The 22396-nt window shown below is 31.6% G+C and overlaps 1 protein-coding gene across 4 annotated transcripts in view; it reads right to left on the bottom strand.

Moving 5' to 3' along the window:
* Nucleotides 1–16699, bottom strand: part of LOC128996837 (very low-density lipoprotein receptor-like) — a 335698-nt gene extending 318999 nt beyond the window's left edge. For all 4 annotated transcript variants that reach the window (XM_054422335.1, XM_054422334.1, XM_054422336.1 and 1 more), the window contains exon 1: nt 16639–16699. In XM_054422335.1, the coding sequence (XP_054278310.1) occupies nt 16639–16648 (10 nt within the window). In that variant the 5' untranslated portion in view covers nt 16649–16699. The remainder of the gene's footprint in view (nt 1–16638) is intronic.
* Nucleotides 16700–22396: the final 5697 nt, after the last annotated feature.

Genomic DNA, 22396 nt, shown 5'->3' with positions numbered 1-22396 from the left:
CAATCCTGGTGACGCCGCCGGAGCTGAAGACTGGACAGCGGAGATGCGACAAAGTTTATGTTTTAAGTATTATATGACAAGTGTTTTTTACATTTCATAAATGAAATAACAAAAACAGTGCTGATTAAGAAGTTAATTATTAACTAAATATGTTTTAATTTTTTGTAGACTATGTCTAAATAATGAGAGGTTTCGTAAAGTAAGGCAGCAATTTTTTTGGTAAAAACGACAGAAGCGGCATACTTGAATTATCATTTTCATGAGAAAAAGTAACACGAAGTGTTATCAAATGTCACTTTTAGAATATCATCGAAAACATTCCTCCTTCGCATCTGGGAGACTTCAACTTTTGACAGTGACAAAATCGTAATTTTATGCTCGTTTTCAGCTTAGTGACGCACATGTGTCATGAGATAAAATTTGTTGCTTTTGTTACTTTTCAACATTGAATCTTATAACCAGCTGGTTAAATATAGAAGATAAAACATCACTATATTCTGCTTAATACAACGGTTAAATTATATTGCAAATAAATATCTCCTCTAGCCATTAAAATGTGTCTGTTTATGAATCCGCATCAAAACTAAATAGTCCAACTTCACATCATTTACATGATAAAAATGAATAAATAATTAAACTTTACAACCCCTAAAATAGTATCACATGCCTTAAACAATGATTGGAAATCAATTATTTATGTAATGACTGTTATATTTTAGATTTTTAAATTGTTGATTGTAATACTTTTAATAGCAAAAAAAATAAAAATAAAAACCTAATCCTACATGGGACCTTTTTAAAAAGACAAGTTTGCTAAACAGAACTTATTATATTATACCTACTGAAGACTATGTAATACCTTTAATAGGTTTTACAAGAACCTATCGTTGTACAATCTGCTCTTCTGTAGCAGATATGGTCACAATGTTTGGTTTATCAACGCAAGCTTACCATTTTAATTTTACTGACACTGTAGGAACACAAGCATAGTCAAAAATATTTAAATTTATTCTTATATTAAATAGGGTAAATGTTGATGAATCTAATAGAAGGTGAATGAAAACTGATTTCTGTATATATTTTTGTCTGAATTGCCCTATATGCTTTTCAATGCATCCTAATCAACTTTTACATGTATAAGTTAACCAAATGTTTCTTATTACTTCTGGGCCTGAAAGTTAACAATGGTAAGTTTTAACCTAGTTAATGATAATATATAATAAAAGGTCGACGTTCGATACCATCGAGACCAGTGATTGGACTATTTACTTTAAAGATACCCCTTTTAGAAGGCCAATAGCGCTAAACAATCAAACAATAAAGCATAATTATGTAAGACTAAACAATAGTGGGTGTATAAGGTGACTATTTGGAAAATTCCCTTAATCTACTTATATTAAACACACATGTATGAACTAAATCGATCAGACAAGCACTAATACTACTCTAATACTACACTACTACACTAATACTACAAAATCTTCTAACTAAGTAATGTAGGCTGATAAAAATTATTGATGGAGTGAAGCCCTAAATTATGTGTCAAACTTACGTAACTAGTTATGTAGTTTCTTAAGAAAAATTAACACAAATAAAACGCTGTTAAATATACAAACAGTTTAATAATTACTACATGCACATAGCTTATTTCCAGTCAGCTTCTACAATCATGACGAGGAGTTAAGTATGACTAATGATAGGATTTCCTGTCACTATTATCACTCAAGGCTTTGTGTCAGGCGGATATAATACGATATTCAAATCTGACGTTGAATTAATACGAGTAGGCGGCCAGGACGTCTTAATTAATTGCGGTGTGCTTTCCAGGTATTTATCAACTAAATGGGTATTTCCATTTAGAAAATTCTAAATATATCTCTAACTCATGAATTTTCAATAAAATGTCTATCTTATTATTCAGATTGTAAACTCATATTAATCACATTTTCAAAATGATTTTCACAAAATTTACAATAGTAGGTATTTATGAAGAGTCGCATAAAAAATTTTTATGGTCGATAATAGCATTACATAAAATATAGATTGCGAATAAATGTCACCGTAGGTTGAACTATGCATCAAATGTATATACTGTATATAGATTTTTTAAGGTCACGACTATTAGTGATTCAATTTCCAGTGATTCAATTTCCATTTTCATTTACACTTTCTTATACAAGGTAATTATTTTCAAACTCTCATTTTGTGCTGTACAATCCTATACAATATTGCAATATCCTATACATAGTGCACTGCTTGTGTACTTGTATGGGTAAATTCAACGCATCTATTTTCTAAGGGGTTGGTCATACTAGTCTCACAATGTACGTACACATTAAGTGATTTTTTTTAATTAATAGAGTATAGCTATTTCGTAAACATATTATCACTCAATTTCACTCAATTCAATCACTCATTTTTTAAATATTAATCTTATTTCTCTCACAATTATTTCGTACTAACAACAAAATTTGCAAAAAAATATATCTCAAAATGCAAAAGTAATTTTGAAATAATGTTGTAAATTTAAATGTTCAAAAAGGCCAATATATAATAAATTGTTTAATTCAAAAGTTCTTTCGGAAACTAGGTTTCCATCGTCAGGCTGTGTTTAAACTTATATAATGTTGTTTAGAATAACATAATGTAAACTGTCATTACTTTAAAGACGCAAAAGAATGCAATACAAAAAATATTACTTTGAAAAACTATATATACCGTAAGGTAGATTCCCTAACATGAAGATGGAAAAGGGCAACTTTTTAGAGTCTTCGCTTTTCATGAGAACCGTTTACTGTATCACGCAAAAGTTGACAAATGTCATTTTCAGAATATCATTAAAAACTTTTCTCTTTTGTGTCTGAAAGACTTTTCAACATTCGACAGTGACAAGATTGTATTGGATTTCCATATTATGTCAAATAACGTGCATTTGGAGGATGAACACATACTCATAAAATCAGTCGCAATTTAACTACGGTATTTTTACTTTGTCACAGCTTACGTATCTAGGATGGATGTTTTTATATATTACAAGGTTTTTTTTACTTTCTGAAGAACAGTTATATTTATGTACGTTGGTATATTACAACTGGAGAAGTTATGTAACCGATGTCATGAAAGGAACAGTTTAAAGAAGAAACAAAAAATGTCTCATAAATGTCCTGGAATCGATTGATTTTAGCATGAATTAGAGACAATGAATACAAACCGTTTAAGAAGCGAAAAGCTTATGGAGATTGGTCAGACTGGAGTTTTAGGGCCAATCTCTACCACTCAATCAGCTGACTCGCCCGCACGCTCGCGATCGTCTACCAAAGGGCCTATCTAAAATTCAAATTCAAACTAAAGGGTTACTATCTAAAATTCAAATTTTCCCAGACAGAATTTTGTACAAAGAAATTACGCTTTTTAAATGGTTTTAGAGATTAATAGAACACAACAAATGACAAGTAACGCCCCAGAAAATGTTATTTCTTGAGAGTGGCAAAGATTTCACTTTAGTGCAAGTTTATAGGAACACAAATTAATCCCTTCTACGTTTTCCATGAAAATATAATATGTTTTAAATTACAGGCTGTATTCATGATAATATTATTCTGTTCCTCAAAAGCCAAAACACATGTTAAGAACATTAAGTTTGGAACTGTGTTGGAAACGTGCTCGGGCACCTAATGTTCCGGAAACACGTTGGTTTATACTGAATACCTCAGAGTTCATTTTAAAGAACCCGGCTTCTAATGACCACATTTATATTCATGCATTAAATTAAAAATACATTTTACTTTCTGAATTAAATAGTCAAAGAAAAGGATACAATTTAACGCAGTTAAAAATAGTTTTAATCAGATAACAAGATGGATAACAAATACAAAGTACTGTTATTAAAGTAGAAGAGACGAAAAAGAAAAAGATAAAGCACTTACAAAATTAATCATGTATTTATTCAAATAACAGCCATACTACTACCACACATCTCCAAAACTTTTACATTATCCTTAAAAATACGCGATATGAGTTATAATATCAAATATTGTTAAATGCACTAGAGAAATACGTCAATTTGAACTGTCATTTCCAGGACACGGTTGATAGGGGATGAATTGAGTGAGTAGTAAAGCAAACCCAAACACTTGACATCAAAATCTATAGTTTAAACCGAAGTTGAAGAAATGTGTTGTCAACAAATTGACTGATCAAAAAAATTGATGTTTCAGTTACCTTGCAAACAAGTTAAGTGTTTTCATCTTTACAACGCTAACGGTAACATATCCAACCTACGGCCTGGGAGCAGATTTTTTCGGCACACAGTAATCAAGAATATAATAGGCTAATGAAAAATATGTTTTAAGCAAACAAAGACGATCTTCTCCTGCGAAGATACCGTGATCGTCTTCTGCGATCGTGGCAACACTTATACAACAATATTGAGTTAACTTAATTGAGTGGTTGCTTGTAAGTACTTTAGTTGTTTTCACTGTAAGATAATCAATACGTTTTATCAATTAAGATTAATTTGACTTGGTTAATGCATGTATATGTTGATAAATGAGTTATTGACTTATTGTGGACCGTGATCGTCTCTCCTCATCGTGTAACACAGTTTGCCATTTTACCACGTATCAATGATACCGTGATCATCTCTCGTCGTTGCTTGACACTCTTGGGTATACTACTTGGTCTCAATGGTAGTGCCATCGTCTTCCGCGACCGCGTATCACTCGTACCGGCGATCGCGATTTTCTTACGACATCCGGTTCAACTAAATACACGTACAATTCCCAGCACTCAGGTCGGGTGGCTACGTGTTTAAATGTGAACAAAGTACAGTACACGAATACTATACAAATACTGGTATGGATCATAAACATAAATAAATTAGTTTTTGGACCGAAAGTAAACAAACCCCCTATACTAATAGCATTAATTACATATAATTTGTTTATGTTTATGATCCATACCGGGTCTTTTCTCGTATTCGTGGTACAGAGTCTCTCACTTGCTATTTTATTTCAATAGGGGATAATACTAGTAAACAAGTAGTATCCGAGTCATTTAAATACAGACCTTAAATTACAAACATTTTTCATTACATATTTAGACTGCCTTTGAAAACACTCGTAATGAAAAACTAGCTGATAATTGAGTGGCAAAATCAATATTTCCAGTAAATAATTATCGTTCTTTTGACACTTTAAACCTTTTGTAAACAACTGTTATCGCCATTACAATAAAAAGTTCAATAAAAAAAATGTAATTTTAATGTTAGATTTAAATTTAGTAAAGTAGCATTGTAATATTTTTTAGTCTTACACATATCAATGATTATCGGTTAAACGTTTTTAAAACTGTCAATGTATTCCATACAAGCTCTCCCACAAGGCAAAACATTAGCCATTGCTGTGGATGGAACCCAATTAGTTCAGGCTTTTAGAGCGATGCATAATGCGTCTCATGTAATAAAGGATGAGTTAGGTATTAATTCATAGTATTCAATAGAGGTAGATTTGCGATTTGGCATATGCTACCCTCCTTTTTAACGGATTTAAACAACGTATTAAAGTTCAATAAAATGAATACTCGACAAAAGCCAACCGGTAACATGCGAGCACCGAGACATGCTACGCATTGCAATCTATTTGTATGGAAAATATGATTACGTACTTTAATAATGTACTACGTTGAAAACGATACCCTGTTACATACATGATACGTGTTACAATATACAGGGAGGCTAACTTTTAAAACGAATTTAAATAGGCCTAATTCAAATTGGTTTGTGGAAACTTCTTAGATCTGAAGGTGTATAATATTGATGTTCATACACCACAATTTGATACAAGACTCTTAGTGGGAGTAGGGCTCAATATTTTAAAATGGGAAGTATAGTTGACTTTGGTATCATTTACAGATCTTGACGAAACTAAACAATTGACATAAAGAAAATAAAACTCGGATCACTAATAACAAAATGTTAATTAAAAATTACTTTTAATAAACCACCTTAAACAGCATTGTATTGTGCTTGTTAAAAATGTATTAGCCTATTTGTATCAAGGCAATATTGTTTCTAGTTAATAATGATTTATAATAACAACTGAATGGTTATTAAAATTTGGACTACGTATATGAGATTTGTAAGCTTGAATTTTAGCGGATAAGCCCTTATATGGTCTCATATCCAAGGGCTATCAGAACCGTAAAATTTACTAACAAAACATTTCAACCAAATTAGTTCTTATCTGTTTGCATCACCTTACATTCTAAGCTTTACACATTATTGTAATTGAACAGCTACTTACAAGATATTACATATCGCACCTCAATGTCAAAGCTATGAGGGTAGTTTTATAGTTCTAGTATTGTTAGCTTACCTAACCTAATGCGATTTAACTCTTACTAAAACATACATATTCAGGGCAGGGAAAATACGATGAGTTTTGACTGTTTTAACCTTCGAAGAGCTTCATCAATATTAACTTATTTTTAAAATTAATTAATACATTGTTGACTTATTTATTTAATAAAAAAAGTGAAGAGAGGACATTTCAAATGTCACTCAAGCTATAACGGAGGTGACAACGCCGGCAGCGTGTCCAAAACTTTAATGGAAATGTAGATTTATTTATAATTTAGATAACCTGAAATCAGCTGATGTAAAAACTTATCCATGAGATTATATCAAGAATATGACTAATCTGATTGACTATAGTTAAGGGTTTTTTTTTTTTTTTTTTTTTTTTTTGCTACAAGAAGGTTGTCATTTTAAGTGTTATACAACCTACTAGCCTACTTATTATAAGGATCGATAATATGCTGGCCCTACAGCATTGTACAATACGTGCATAGCTCTTGTAGTGGTATTAGTTTAGACAGGCAATTAGTAAGACCATGTAATTTATAGTGTTCCACTGATTTGCATAAGGTAATACAAGTTAATGCTATAACAGTAGGTCTGTTCATATCTTTGGTCTAGTATACATAAGATGATATTAATACAACCCTAAATGCATCAAATTAAATACTCGAATTACCGTTTGGAATTCTAATATTTATCGTAGGTGTGTGTAATTCCCAAATAAGATCAGGAAGTTCATTATATAACCTAACTTATATCCGTATTATATCCGTATAATGTGGATACGGATATAAATTTAACTCATTATGGTGTATTTTGGTCGAAGTATTATTGTCTTGTGGGTAGGCTTCAATATAGAAAGAAATAGTAATATCGGCTCTACCAAAAATCTTTTTTTTTGTTTATTGTGAATTAATTATGGTGTGACTATTGCTTAAAACATAATATGAAAGGAGGAATTTAAATTTACAGATTAAATACTACCAATACTTGAGCAAAGTTTATAATTCAGTTAAGATGTTACACAAGCATTATGGGATAACATTATTACGAAAATGCCTCAATCTGTCATGTGATCAGTGTCCCCGTTGTGCGGCGACCAGTTTCGACCTGACAAATGGGTCATCTTCAGGCGTAGGTTAAAAGGAACATAGAATCACTCCAAAAATGTCGTCGAAAGTCTTCAAATACAACGAAGAATAATTAACACACAGACACATTCTTACGACACATACACTTCTGGCCAAAAATCAATTACGCGTTGGACGGTACGCGCCCTCTAAATTATAAGTCCAGACTCTAGTCGAAGTGATTCCATGTTCCTTCTAGCCTATGCCTGAATATGACCCCTTTGTCGGGTTAAAACCCATCGCCACCCAATGGTAACATCGATCACATGACAGATTAAGGCATTTTATAGCATCCAACATATCGTATTAAAGAATGTTCCCAAAACTATTTACAATCGTACTACTTATTTCAATGTAGCTATATACATGTTAGTTATCCAAGTTTTGTTACAGATTTGGTTAGTCAATCTATGAATAACTGAATATAACTCGCGATAAACAGGTGTGCAAATAAACTCTGAATTAAATTTATAACTCTGGGAAATATTCAATGAATATAGAAATGAAAACAACAGTCTTGTTTTACGACGATTTTAATTGATATGTATATTGACGATTGACCTTTTTATATGTATATTCGATCAACTCAATTATTAAGATAGGAAAATTGGGTTTTATGTCGAAACAAGTACTTAAACATAGCGTTTATATTAGAAAGGATACGTATTTTTCTGAGGAAGACCAAGGAAAATGTTAAATCTGTACTTTGAGTCGTTCGAACATGCATTCTTGTTTGTACAGTTCAAACAAATTACTACAATTTCCTTCGCAAACAAAAATTGATAAATACAATGCAATCAAGCACGTGTAGCTTACATCAAAATATTTACCATATAAGAAATATGACTAATAATGTTGAAACGAGCTGAAAATATTGTGTCTATTTATCAGGCCCAGATTGCAAAATAACAAATGTATGTGATAGTCATCGCCTCTACGTGCTGTGGAATCTTGTGTCCCATATTGTCTAGGGGATACTTTGTATTTACTTATTTCTTCCTTCATCCCAACATATAACACAGTTTTACAAAGGTTGCTAATTATAAAGATTACATTTTAAGTCTAATTCATTCAAAAAACAAAATATGATGTTTCCTAATCTAACTACGGACATAGACCAAAATAATTTGAATAAAAGAATGGAGAAACCAGAGCAATAAATCATATATTGGATAACAAAAAACAAATGATTGAAAGATAAATTAATAAAAAATGAAATGAAATGAAATGAAATGAAATGAAATGAAATGAAATGAAATGAAATGAAATGAAATGCTTTATTGTCGTTAAAACTGAGAACAAAGTTCATGACAATCGTCAAAAGAAAAAGAAAACAATCAAGATGGCAACTAAAACTAAAACTCTAAACCAAAGTACTCTTCATGTTTATACAGGCAAGCCTGGGTTAGAGTAGTCTTTAAAACATGTTTAAATTTTGAAACACACAGGTTTTTGATGGATGCAGGCAAGAAATTGTACATTTTAACACCTTGGTACTCAAAACTATTTTGAGTGGCTGTATACTTATGCCTTAGTGTAGACAGATTATCTTTAGATCTAGTACAATAGTTGTGAACATCAGATATCTTTTCAAAGTGAGAAATGTTTTCTTTTACATACAACAAACTTGCCAAAACATACAAGGATGGAAATGAGAGAATGTTAAGACCCACGAAAAGGGGCTTACAATGTGTTCTTCTATTCACACTACAAATTAATCTCACCGCTTTCTTTTGTAAAGTAAAAAGCAACCTGTTAGCATAAAAACTGTTGGCCCACAGTGAGGTACCATAGGACAAATAGCTATGAATGTGGCCATAATATATACAAATAAGGACATCATCTGAAACAGTGGACCTAAGTGCTCTTATCATAAATATGCCTTTTACAATTTTAGATGCTACAAAATCTACATGTGAGAACCACTTCAAGTTTGACTGTAAATGAAAACCCAAAAACTTCAGAGTGTTTACATCATTACTGTTACTGCTTAGACTAATAGTCAGGTCCTGAGTCTTATCAGCATTAAGACATAACTTGTTTGCATTACACCAGTCGTTAATAACAGCAGATTTTGTGTCCAATGTGTCTGTAACATCATTCAAAGAGTTACCCCGTACACACAAGGCCAAGTCATCAGCAAAAAGAAAGCTTTTTACAGATAAGTCATTAATATTACAAGGTAAGTCATTTATATACAGTATAAACAGGGTAGGGCCCAATATAGAGCCTTGGGGCACTCCGTGGGGTACTCGAACAGGGCTAGAATAAGTGCCATTTAGATAGACTTTTTGCCATCTGTCACTAAGATAAGATTGAAAAAACCTAACCAAAACAGCATCAAGGTTATAGCAAGAAAGCTTATTCACAAGGAGATCATGAGCCACTGTGTCAAAGGCCTTAGACATGTCGTACGATCTGAAAACTATACCACTTTTGGCCTCTAAACTTTGAAAGCAATTTGATATCAGTGCCTGGGTTGCTTGGACAGTGCTGTGTTTGGGCCTAAAGCCAAACTGACTACTTGCTAAAAGGTTACTATCCTCAAGATACTGAGAAAATCTACGATGTACGAGATGTTCCAAGACCTTCGACACTGCAGGGATAATAGATATAGGCCTATAGTTAGCAATAACATTTTTAGGCCCTTTTTTATGGACTGGTATAACCTTAGAAATCTTGAACTTATTTGGGTAGCAGCCCTGTGTTATACAAAGATTAAATAGGTAAGTTAAAACTTCACTTATGTAACTAGAAGCTAACTTCAAGATGGGGACATTAATTCCATAAATATCTAAACAAGAGCTATTGTTAAGACTGTTGATGGCTGCATACACCTCTTCTACAGTAAATAGGGCAATCCTAAAAGCATTGTTGTCCTCAATAGTCGGAAGAGCGTTGCAAGAGGTCAAATTTCTTAGATATTGCTCAGGACCATTTGAAGAGGCGGGAACATTACTTCTCAGGTTTTCAACACAGTCGACAAAGTAGGAGTTCAGTCCATCGGCAGTTAGGCAGTCAGGAATAGACAAAGGCTTACTATTACAGTTGCTTATTTCATTAATGATTGACCAGGATGTTTTAGAAATATTACTAGAGTTTAGCAGTAAACTGTTGTTATGGTCAAGTTTGGCTTTCTTGATTTCTTTGCGGTACTGCAACTTTAATGAGTTGTACTTAGTTTTAATTTCAGCAGTCCCTGCATTACATAACAAAAAATATAGCCGGTCCAGCTCATTTTTCATATTTACAAGTCCTTGATGATACCACCTTTTGTTAGGTTTGTTGTTAAAACCGACAGTAGTTTTCAAGGGAATCGAACCATTTAAGGCCCACAACAGTTTGTCAAAAAACACTTTGAATTTAGCATTTAAGTCTAGGCTATGGTCATATAATTCAAACCAATTCAACTGACTAAGGTTGGATAAGAATTTTAAGGAATTCTGAGGATTTAATTTCCTAGTAACTTTTCTCGGTAAAGAAATTGGATTAGATTTAGAATATGACTCGATGTTCATTGACAGAAAGGCCGCATTATGATCTGAGACAGGAGTGTGTATAACTGAGGCTTCCCATCTATCTGGATGTACTGAGGTCACAATATTGTCCAAGCAGGTACCTTCGTTTACACTTCCAGCTGCGACATTAGGCCTAGTGATTTCATTAATTGCAGTGTGAAGACCAAAACTAGATATTAGGTTTTTAAGTTCCCGGACTTCAATGCTGTCAGACAGGAAGTCTATGTTAAAATCACCTGTGCAAAAGAAGTCAAGTTTCACACCATGCATAGTTGAGAAGACATCATGCAGTTTATCCAGAAATAAATAAACATTACCTGAGGGTGGTCTGTAGAAGTTTACGATCACTGTTTTGTACTTAACGATGTACACCGCTGAGGCTTCAAACGTGAGTTCTTCCACTAATATACTCAAATTTAACTTATTGTAAATTATAAAGTCTAGGTTCTCCTTTACAAGTATTGCAGATCCACCATGTTTAGACATTGATCTAGCAAAAGAGGTTGCAACTAAGTAGCCTCTTAGGCTTAAGTTGTTAATATCATTTTGTGAGACCCAGTGTTCAGTCAAACAAATCACATCCACACTACTGTCATACGCAAGCAAACGTAGGTAATCTAGTTTGTTAGTAATGGATTGAATATTCCACAGGAGGATGTTTAGTTTTTTAGCTGACCTAGATAGTATTTTATTAGACGACTGCTGTAAGCAAATGTTAGAAAAGTTCCCAATCGCTTTGTTATGCGTTGAGAGTTGTGTGTCAGAATTATCTGTCACTTCAGACTCTACGTTAAATTTACAGAGTTGGGGGGAGTTTCTAAAAAATTCTCCTGACACTGAGCAGTGCTTGTTGCTTTTTTAGCAAACCTGAAGGCATTTATATATGCCCCAGTAGGCCAGAATTCAGGCAAATATATTTTGTCCCACAAGTGAGCAGGAACCCCTACCTTAAATGTCCGATAGCCTGGGAACCTGTTCCTCATTTGTGTGACTTTGTAATCACCACTAATTTCATCACTTATATATTTATTAACTGTATCACAGTCAACGTCTGTAGCCAGCCTTGAGATGAATAAATACCTGTATTTGTTGACAGTTTTTAATTTATTGCTAGTGTTGGCAGAACCTGTGATCGAATTGTCGTTATTAAAATGTTGTTTTCCAGAGATTTGTATTTGTTTATTTACCTTAAGCCCATTAGCGTTAACTGAACTTGAACTTGTTGTAGTTGGTAGGTTAAGGTTATGTTTATACTGTTTTGACAGTTCAGTATGACGTTTTCCACCATTCCTCTTCACTGGTGTTTTTTGTTTGGCAGGCGTAACAGTTTCGCTGTTTCGCTTGTCTACTGCAGGAGCAGACGTCGCAGGCAAACTAGCAGAACTTTTGGTGGCAGACGACACGGGCAAAGTAGACGAATTGTTGACAAACTGATGACAACTACTAAGATTAGAATTGTCTTTATGATTGTGAATAATATTCTCTGAGTTGTCATTTGAAGATTTAGATGAGTCTATACATTTGTCACTTTTAGCAATCATTTTAGATTTATTTCTCAAAACACTTGCAAAAGTGTTACTATCTTTTAGCATAAGATCGCTAACAGCCTCTGCCTGATTGGACATAGCAGTTTTTAACCTTAAATTTTCTATTTTAATTTCGGAAATTTCTACTTTAATTTCTAAGTTGTTTTGAGTTAGTTCATTAATTTTTGATATCAGATATTCAATTTTCTCTGAACACGGGCACACATGGTTGAGAACTGAGTTGGTGTCGTAAGCTACCGAATTGTCCGTGTTGTTACTCACGTTAGTCTCAGCGACGGAGCATATATCACACTTCCAATCAATTTGAGAACAATTTTCCACAAAGTTTGATTCTGATAAACTGGTACAATTTAAATGAAACATATATTTACATTCACCACTACATTGGATTTTGTCAGATTTTAAATTAATAATTTTCTTACATGAGCCACATTTCAGTGACTTGTTTCTTGGCGGCGGTGCCATCTTAATATAAACTAATAATATAAACTAATATTAATAATTAGAAACTAAGGTGTCTTAAAAGATGTTGTTGATAAATTGTTAAAATATTGTGTTCTGTGCTTAATTTTTATACATTAAATTATATATTAAGTACTTTGAATCTTAAATGTGTTATTTTTCATACATAAAATAGAACATAAGTTTCTAATAAATGAAGTCATAGTATTATTTTCGTTTGAATTTGATGTTGATTTGTCAGATTTCTTGTTAAAATAAACCTCAGTTTCATAGGGGTTTATAAACATCCCACATTCCGTTAAAACAATATGTGATAACCAAGAGCTTTCTTCCAGTTTCCAGATTATGAGGCCTGCTACGAAGTTATTCCCATCTAAGTTTTTTTATGCACTAAAATAAACTGTCAAGTAAAGTTTAGCCTATATTGAGACCAAAGTAATTAAATTGGTACAGTGAGTTAATAAGAAATAAAGCTACAAAATCTACCAGATTTTCGTAATATATGAGAAAACTACGAATATAGACTGCAATCTTTTACAAATAGAAAGCAGAATACTAAAGAATTTAAGTGCTTGAATTTTATTCGAGGTAGTATCAATTTTGTTAGAATTAAAATGTTTAAGTAAAAATTACTTATAGTTTGACTCATTTTGTTTTATAAATCCGTTAAATCACGTTTCTTCGATTGTAAATGAGAACAAAAAGAAAGAACGCTATAAGTCTTTGCGTATTGAAAACCCGAAATACCCTTACAATTTAATAAAATATAATTTGGCATTCCACAAGCTATAAACACTTCAGCATAACTTAAACATGACTATGGAAATAGAGTTGTACATACAATTTCATTAAATATTACACATCAGACAGTTAGTAGGAATATTTAATACCTAACAGTGGCTTAATAGTCCCCCAAGCATATAATGGTGGTCGAGCCGCAGAGAGTGAATGTTATATAGCTTGGTTAAGTAACACACATAATATGTAACAGTATAATATCGTTTTGTGGCCATCAAACGATATTATAATGCCACCTAGGGTGAATAATGGATAAGCTTGGTTATTTAACACCCTCTATATATACATACAGCAAATTACAGACACAATTAATAGAGTAACTTTTCACTAAAACCTTTAGAATATTTTTACATACGTATGTCTAAAAAAGTAATATTAATTCAGTGTTAAATATATTTTATTTTTACCTATTCGTGGTAAAATGTAATTCTAACATAAATATACGGAAGGCAATCTGTTCTACAATTTATATCCCCAATATACATCGTAAACGGGAATGTAATAAATAATAATACTTAAGTATAATATGAAAACAATTGTCTGACCCGTGTAACGGGGACCACAATAAATTATGAATTTGACCTCGGGTGTCATGCTGGATTTAATAGCCTATATAAAATTATTATTTGATGTAGTTTTAGTTAAAATATAAAATAATAATTGAAGTTTAGTTTTATTGATGACAAATATTTAAAGATTGGTTATTTAGTCTTCCGTTTAGTACAATTCAGTTAATACTGGAGGGGCCTGCGCGATTTCCCACGAAAATTATATTACACTTTCTCTTGTACAAATGAACCCATTCATTAAAATCAATACAAGGTAAGTAATGGCAAATTTATAAACCAAGATGATTTTAAATGCTCAAGAATTTTCATGGAAAATCATGGTTAGGGTCACACTTACACTGTATGTCATCATCGTTTACAAAACCTCTTGCAGTATCATACTATTTAAAAGTTATGAACATGGGAACGCATTAATTGGATCTTCTTTCGAAAAAAAAGCAAAACTACTCATTAGCTGACACAATAATAATATATTTAATATATTTAAATTATTATATAGGCTATGTAGTGTATCCACTATTGCTCCAAATTGAATGAGTAACAAACAAAACATACACACAATAATACCACTATTGAGCACTTGGTAAAAATACCAAACAAAATAGTTTCAGATGATAATACATAACAATATGATTCAAAAATATATATTGTATATTTAGGAATATTTAAGGAGAAACTAAATTGCTTCCATTCTTTGCAGAAGCTACGACGATGAATAATTAATGGATGTTTTATAACGGTAAATGTCAAGTGGAGAAGACAAGAAAGAAAAGTCTATGAATAAATTAACACAGTTAATTAAACAACCATCTATTGTCTCAGTAGATAGGCCATTGTGCTTTTCCAGGTCGAGATTGACTTTGCAGTTAGAGTAATAATTATACTATCTTAAAACTACTTTTTTATTGACGTGCATTTATATTTTAAATAATAAAATTCATATTCTCGAATGGTAAAATGCATTCATCAAGCGTTTTCCTGGAAAATAAATTTTATTGTGGACAATAAACTTTTTTACATGAAGACAAGTTTATTAACTTGTAACATAATTTTAATATATTTTTAAGATATAAATTTTCAGTTTAATTGACTGATATTGGACCATTTTTCATTAATTTTAAATAATCTGCATGTCGATTTAAAAAATAATAAAGTTTTAAAGTAATGCAATATTTCCGAATATTCTGTTTTCTTACGGACTATAATTTTGTATTTTTAATACATGACGTATGCACTCGCTGATAAAGTACAATTTAGGACAATAGAGGATTCATACTAAAGTATGTTTATGAAAATAGTTTAAAAAAATAGTCATCCATCAAAGTAACGAGTGTAAAATTTCCGTTTTCAATGCATATAAAGGATTCAGGACATTAGCAACGAAATAAAACATGAACCTTTATTATCGAGATCAATGTAAGCTTGACAATGTAATACAACATACTTTTGCATGATTTAAGGATTTATTAATGTTACTAGAAGCAATGTCTAATGAAAAAGACTTTTTGTAGAAAAGGTAATTCCTAGAATTTTAGTTTCATTACAATTGAAATAACCTAAAATTAAGAATTTTAGGTTATTTCTTTATGGCTTATTGATAGAGTTCTTTAAAACATTGTCAATACCGCAACGCAGTTAACAAATCAGGTAAACATTAAACATAGGTTTTATAGGAATAAAATCAATTAAAAATTCAGTATGCCATCATTTTGTTTGTACAAATGTTGGGAAGCTAAAACTTTGACAACATAATTATGCTCAAAACCAATTTAATAAGTGGTTTCAAAACCTTCCGTGTATAAATGTGAAAGAAATATAAAATCAACATCAAAACCTCTTCGTAGGTGGCGCAATGTAAGTATTGTATTGTCATTAACCGATAGTAACATAATATGCCTTTTTTACGTTTTGGTAAAATACTTGGATCTATTACGGTTAGCATAAGTTTAACTACCTAGTTCTATAAATTTCACATAATTTAAGGAGTCATATTTATGGAATATGATCTGATAATTCAATTTAAAATATAAGTAAGCAGTTAAAACTAAGATTATAATAAAAAATAGGATTGATAAAGGAGTTTTTTTCACACTGATAAATTTAACAATATTTCACACCGTTCTTTCTCATATTCAATATTTAAATAAATCCTATAGTTTTACCTTTGGGTTATTGTGTTTATCAGTATGTGCAAATTGTTAGTTTTAAGCTTAAGTCACCAAATGCTAAGTTAAATATTTTCCAGGTTTCACTTACCAGGCGTCATTTTGTCTAAAACAAAATTCCCTGCGTCCACTAGTAAGTTTCTTGGGGCTAAATAATCTGAAAAAACAATTAAGACTGGTGAGAAACAAATTTGTGTTTTGCAGACAAAACTAAAATATAATTAAAATGAATACAACATACTAGTTTTCAAATCATATTGTTGAAAGCAATTTAGTTTTTGGAAATATGTTTTTTTTTTCATTTTTTTATTGAAACTAAAGAAATAAGGTTGATTGTATGAATTTTACGTGTATTGGAATCGATGGAGATTTTCATGATAATTAGGCCCGAGGATTTTTTCTGGTTGAACGTATGTTTTTTCTGGATGCCAATGAGTCTTTTAACATCAAATACAATTTTTAAAACTTTAGGATTCATTAAAAAATCTGCCCTTTAGAAAACAAAATACAGACGACTTATAATAGTCTTTGAATAAATCGCTATACTAAAATCCTGATTTCCTCTTAACAAACTGACCAGAAACATAGCTCACTAGTCCTTAGCCAATTCATAAAGACAAAAAATAAACAAATGAATAAACTTTGTGTCAGGAACAAATGAATAAAATAAAATAGTCTGTGGTGGAGACTAAAATGAAACGTAAGTATGTTTCCTCTTCCTACCAAACCATATGTATAAGAAGGGTCTCTAAGGTGTTTTATTGGTATAATAGAGAAATATCTAAGTGCGTTTATTATTTCAAAATTTTACATGAATACTTGCTCTAAAATGTCAAAGTGTGGTGGGTTTTATATAGTATGTTTGACTAGTTTATTATTAGGATTAACACGAGATAGAAATATTTTCCTGCTAATGCTAATTTCGTACAGAAATACTTCATACTCTGCCGCAGCAAACGTGCAAACTAAGCTAATTTATAAATACGTGATTGGATTACAACTGGATTACAAGATATTCCCTCGTCATTTTCTGATTTTATCCCATTTAAATCAATACTTATTCAATACTTATATCAATATACCTTAATACTCAATACTTCAATACTACTACTAATATAAAGCATGTTTTGTTTTAAATAAATTATCATTTCTTTTGTCGGAATTCCCACGTGTCATGTTCCACATACAAGGTTTGTGGTACTCGAACAAACGGCAAGTTCATTTGCAGTTAAGTGCTTCAGTTGGCTTAGGACCAAAGTCTATCCAAACCCTTAGTCGGAACTGTTTAAGTTTGCAGTTACCATGATAAGATATATAGTTACTAACATTAAACCTATTGTCTTATAAGAAAAAAAAATTATTTCTAAGATATAAAAGAAAATAACGCATGCTCATATCCAACAATCTATCCTTACTCTTTATTATATATTACAAATGATCGAGAGTTTTAAAAGCTACTTAAAAATCTAATTATCATCTCTTTTTTAGCGAATTTCCCTATAGGGAAGTAGCTATTACCGTAGGTCTCATGGTAAGACTTAGGCCCGGGACCGATTTACTTTTTCATTTTGATGTCCCCAGAGGCCAAAAACACCACTCGTTCAAATTTTTATATATGTATATATATATATATATATATATATATATATATATATGTGTCCGTGAACACGATAACTTGAGTAATTTTTATCCGATTTTGATGAAATTTGGTTTGAAGGTGTAAGGCGGGATAAACTTGAATGAGTTCGCGATCCAGCATGATCGGACCATGGGAACAGGGTTTTATGGGGGGTTTTATGGGGTAAAAATTGGTTTTTCTCACTTTTGACCCTCAAAACACAAAATTTCCCAATTTTTCTCTAAACCTTCTTAAAGAGCTTAAAAAACAAACAATTCAGTATATCAAAGTGTTTTTGTACGGTTATTGGCTACGGAGAAAACTAAAAAAATGGTAAATTTTAAATTCCCATGTTATTCTTATGGAGAATATTGTAAAATGTTGTAGTTTGCTTGTTTATGGATATCTTTTGATCAAACTTGGCAAATATATTCATTTTATACTAAGCAATAATTATTTTACCTGAAACACACACTTTATTAGTTTCCTTGTAGCAGCAAACCTAGGTTAAACCTAATGTTATTTAAATAGATCAATTGAAAATCAATTCAGCCAAATTGAAATTCGCTTAGGCGTCAGGTTTGCTGCAGCGGGGGTATTTATAACCTGTTTCCTGCTTATTTGAATATTTTAAATATATTCTCCAAGTACACGAATAATATGAATAGTTATTATGTATTCTATGAATTGTTTTTTTGTTTAACAAGGATAATTTTTTATTCCTCCAATACTAATAAGTCAACCTAACAAGTAATACGTTGAGTTGTTTTTAATGCTAACTACTAACTATTTAAATCGTTCTTTATATAAATACGATTCGGTTACCACACGATATTTCGGACCTCAAATTAACAGTGATACGAATGAGTATAATATAAATTTGGACAAAATACAAAGATATTTGGTAGTTAAAATAAACATTCTTTCTTCTTAACCTCTCAGCCGTAACATCCACATCGGTAAATTTGGAGAGAACTTTAGGTTTATTGACATTAGTGACTACAGTGTGCCTAAACCACCTCTTGAAGGTGGACTTTAGCCCTAAGTAAGCAATCAGCCTGTGTATTTAGGTCACAAAAGTCCTCATCTCGGATGGTTATTGTTATTACGGGAAGAATTACGGTTCAACTTAGAACTTAGAGACACGGGTATTTGACGTCAATTAATTAGTCTCAATATTTTCATCAGAATTGTTATTATAAAGGATGTGTTTAAAGGATGTATGTTGTTTTAAGGGAATTGTTGTTATATTTGTATATCTTTGAGTTGATCGGTTTGCTTTTACGTATTAAAATGTAGGATCTAAATATTTGTGTTTCTACGCCATTGGCAATGTTCAAAGTTGTTGTAAAGAAAAGATCCAAAACTTTGTTGGTCTTGTAACTTCGATATTCTGATAGATCATTGGTTGATATTCCAATAACAAATTTAATCTGGGCTCAGAAACGAATTTAAATAAAAACAGCGAACTTTAAGTTTAAAGGCGAGAACTATAAACACTAAGCTACTAAAACAGTCAAGTTTTTAAGAACATTTATATTTGTTGTAAAGGAAATATAATTTTTTTACACACTATAGTAGAAACTCTATAGTAGAATACACCTCTAAATCTTGTGTAAACACTTATTTGTAAGACCGTCAAGTCAAATAATTATATCGTTCCTTATATTGATTGATAATGCCCGTATAAACCATCTCATTTGATAAGCCATTTGCACGCCTGTTCTAAAAATGAAGTGCTTGGCTATTTCATGAATTAAAAAGTGTGACAGAAAAGAAAACCCTTAAAAAAACTCCAAATAACCAAAATAACCAAGAAAACCCTAAGATTTTTCATTGTTTCTTAAATGTAGTTCCTGGGTATTCTTTAATGCCTTACTGAGTAGTGTTTTCTATATAGACCTTTTAATGTACATTATGTATTAAATGTACATCTGAATATATCAAAAGATATTACATATATCATACTTGATATCCTCATGATCAAGGAGCAAGGATAATGCTGTGTGCGCTCAATGGTGATATCAAAGTTTGTAGTACCTAACTAAACACAAACAATGACAAACTGTTTGAATATCATTAGGTAGGTTGTTTGGGATGTGGTATTTACTTGAAGATCAATGCAGTTGAACCTTGGTTTGTGGGAATCAAACTTAGTTCGTAGTTACTCAGAGTCAAACCTATTTGTTATATAAAATGCCAATAGTTAATTTGTGGGGTTTACAACACATTTAAAATTATATTTAAAAGCTTATGCAAGTAATATTTTTATTTTTATACACGAAAATTGGTTACGTGCACTTTTTCATATTATTTGTGGGATTTGTAAATATAAAAGAATTAATTTTTTTCGTATAATTATTTCATAAAATTGTTCATTTAAACTCTCGATATAGTGACCTTATTAGCGTTATAGGACTCTCTTTTTGAGAACTTTCTCTGTAGTTACCTACCACCTATAACAAAAAAATCTTAATGCTCTTTAACGCACTTTCTTGTGTTGGCTAAGTACTATCTTAAGTACGTTAATTATACTTATATACTAACGTACTATACTATACTTAATTAAAAAAGTTAAGTATTTAGATAGTTACAAAAAAACTAGTTACGAAAACAAACTCAGTCTTTTCATCAAGTCATCAAACATTTTTCCTGGTTGTAAAGACGGACGAATCTATTTAGTGAGAACAGTTGTTTACAAAATGGTAAATATTTAAATAAGTTTCATATGGTACTTTTGGTTTGGACTCACTGTCTTAGTCTTGACCCTATGATGTCAATTAACCTTTTTTTGTCTGGTAAGCCAAGTGTTAATAGTGCTTACCTTCCAATCTGAAAGTCGCCGGTTCGATTCCAAGCGGGGTCATTTAAGACCCTAATTCCATTTTTCATTGAGCTATCGATCAATAATCCTATCCAACAAAAGTTTTACTTTCCGTGGTAACAACACCAAGGTTTGGAACGCTCTCATATGAAAATGAAACTCGAAAGTATTATTATAACAGAAAAAAACTAATAAAAATAAGTTCAGTTGTTTGACTGACCTTAATTGCTCCCATTCCACACTTTCAAAAATTATGTAGAAACATTTCACAGATTATTCTACGACTGTTCGTTAAATATATAAGGAAGAAAACAGATTTTTTACTATCGGTTGCAGAGTGTGAAAAAAACGCTACAAATATAAGAGGGTATACCTTGGGATGATTAATTTCTATCCATAGAGTCGTCATGAAAAATTTACCGTTAAAACTGTTGATCTCCAGTTCATTTTGTTACTACAAGCGATTTAGTAATTCACTGTATAAACCTAAAAATCAATATAAATGGTGTCCAATACTTGAAAATATAAACTTTTGAAGGATACGTTTCACGATATTTTTGAGACACAGTGTGTTGTTTGTTAAACTCAATCAGGCCATTGTCAAGAGAAGGTAAACACACTCTATCATAGTGTCTGACTTTGAAGCTAACAATGTTTGTGTTGTCAGTGATGAATCATCGAATACAGATCACGTGACGTCAAAACATACAATATTGGGTTTAAAGGAATGATGTTTGTGAAGTTATAGACAATTGAAATGTTTTCTTCTGCTATATTCTGTATACATGTAAAATGAATTTCTTAAACACTATTGTCAAATAGTTTAAACAAAGTCTGAAACAGTATGTCTTGATATAAAAAAGAGAGCCTACTTAACCCTAACAAGTATTATTGAAATACTTTTTCTGCCCGTGCTAGAGACCAGAGAGAAGATATGGTGAAATTCAACGCCTCGTCCAATGCAAACGTTGATGTTGAACACTCCCCTTGTGTTTTTTCGGCGCTTTTTTTTCTTCTACGGATTTCAAAACTTACTCTTGCTGCTCATGGTATTTTATTCAACCACGAAAAATCTATATCATTAATACTGTGATGGTAGGACGACTTTAATTTTTGGGGAAGAATGAAATTTAACAATAAACTTAAAAATTCATATTGTAAATGATTTTCAATCAATCAAACAATTGTAGAAGTATCAGTTACAGCAGTTGGTTGTGTAAAGTAGATTGCTGAGTGTAAGCAGTTTTGTGCTGCTTCTTGCATTCAGTAGGTTCAATACCCAACAAATTGCTGATTATGGCCTTACCCTCTCTCTTTGCAGCCAAATTGAAAGTACCATCGGTGGTAGACCTTTTACCAATAACCCACTCTTCCTTAGGAACCAGCGCCGGCTGGCCAAGGTAAGGC

Source organism: Macrosteles quadrilineatus, unplaced genomic scaffold, assembly GCF_028750875.1.
Source record: "Macrosteles quadrilineatus isolate MER2022 unplaced genomic scaffold, UCM_ALF_1.0 Scaffold_6__1_contigs__length_79288215, whole genome shotgun sequence".
Lineage (NCBI taxonomy): Eukaryota > Metazoa > Arthropoda > Insecta > Hemiptera > Cicadellidae > Macrosteles > Macrosteles quadrilineatus.
This window is presented reverse-complemented; position numbering and strand designations above follow the sequence as displayed.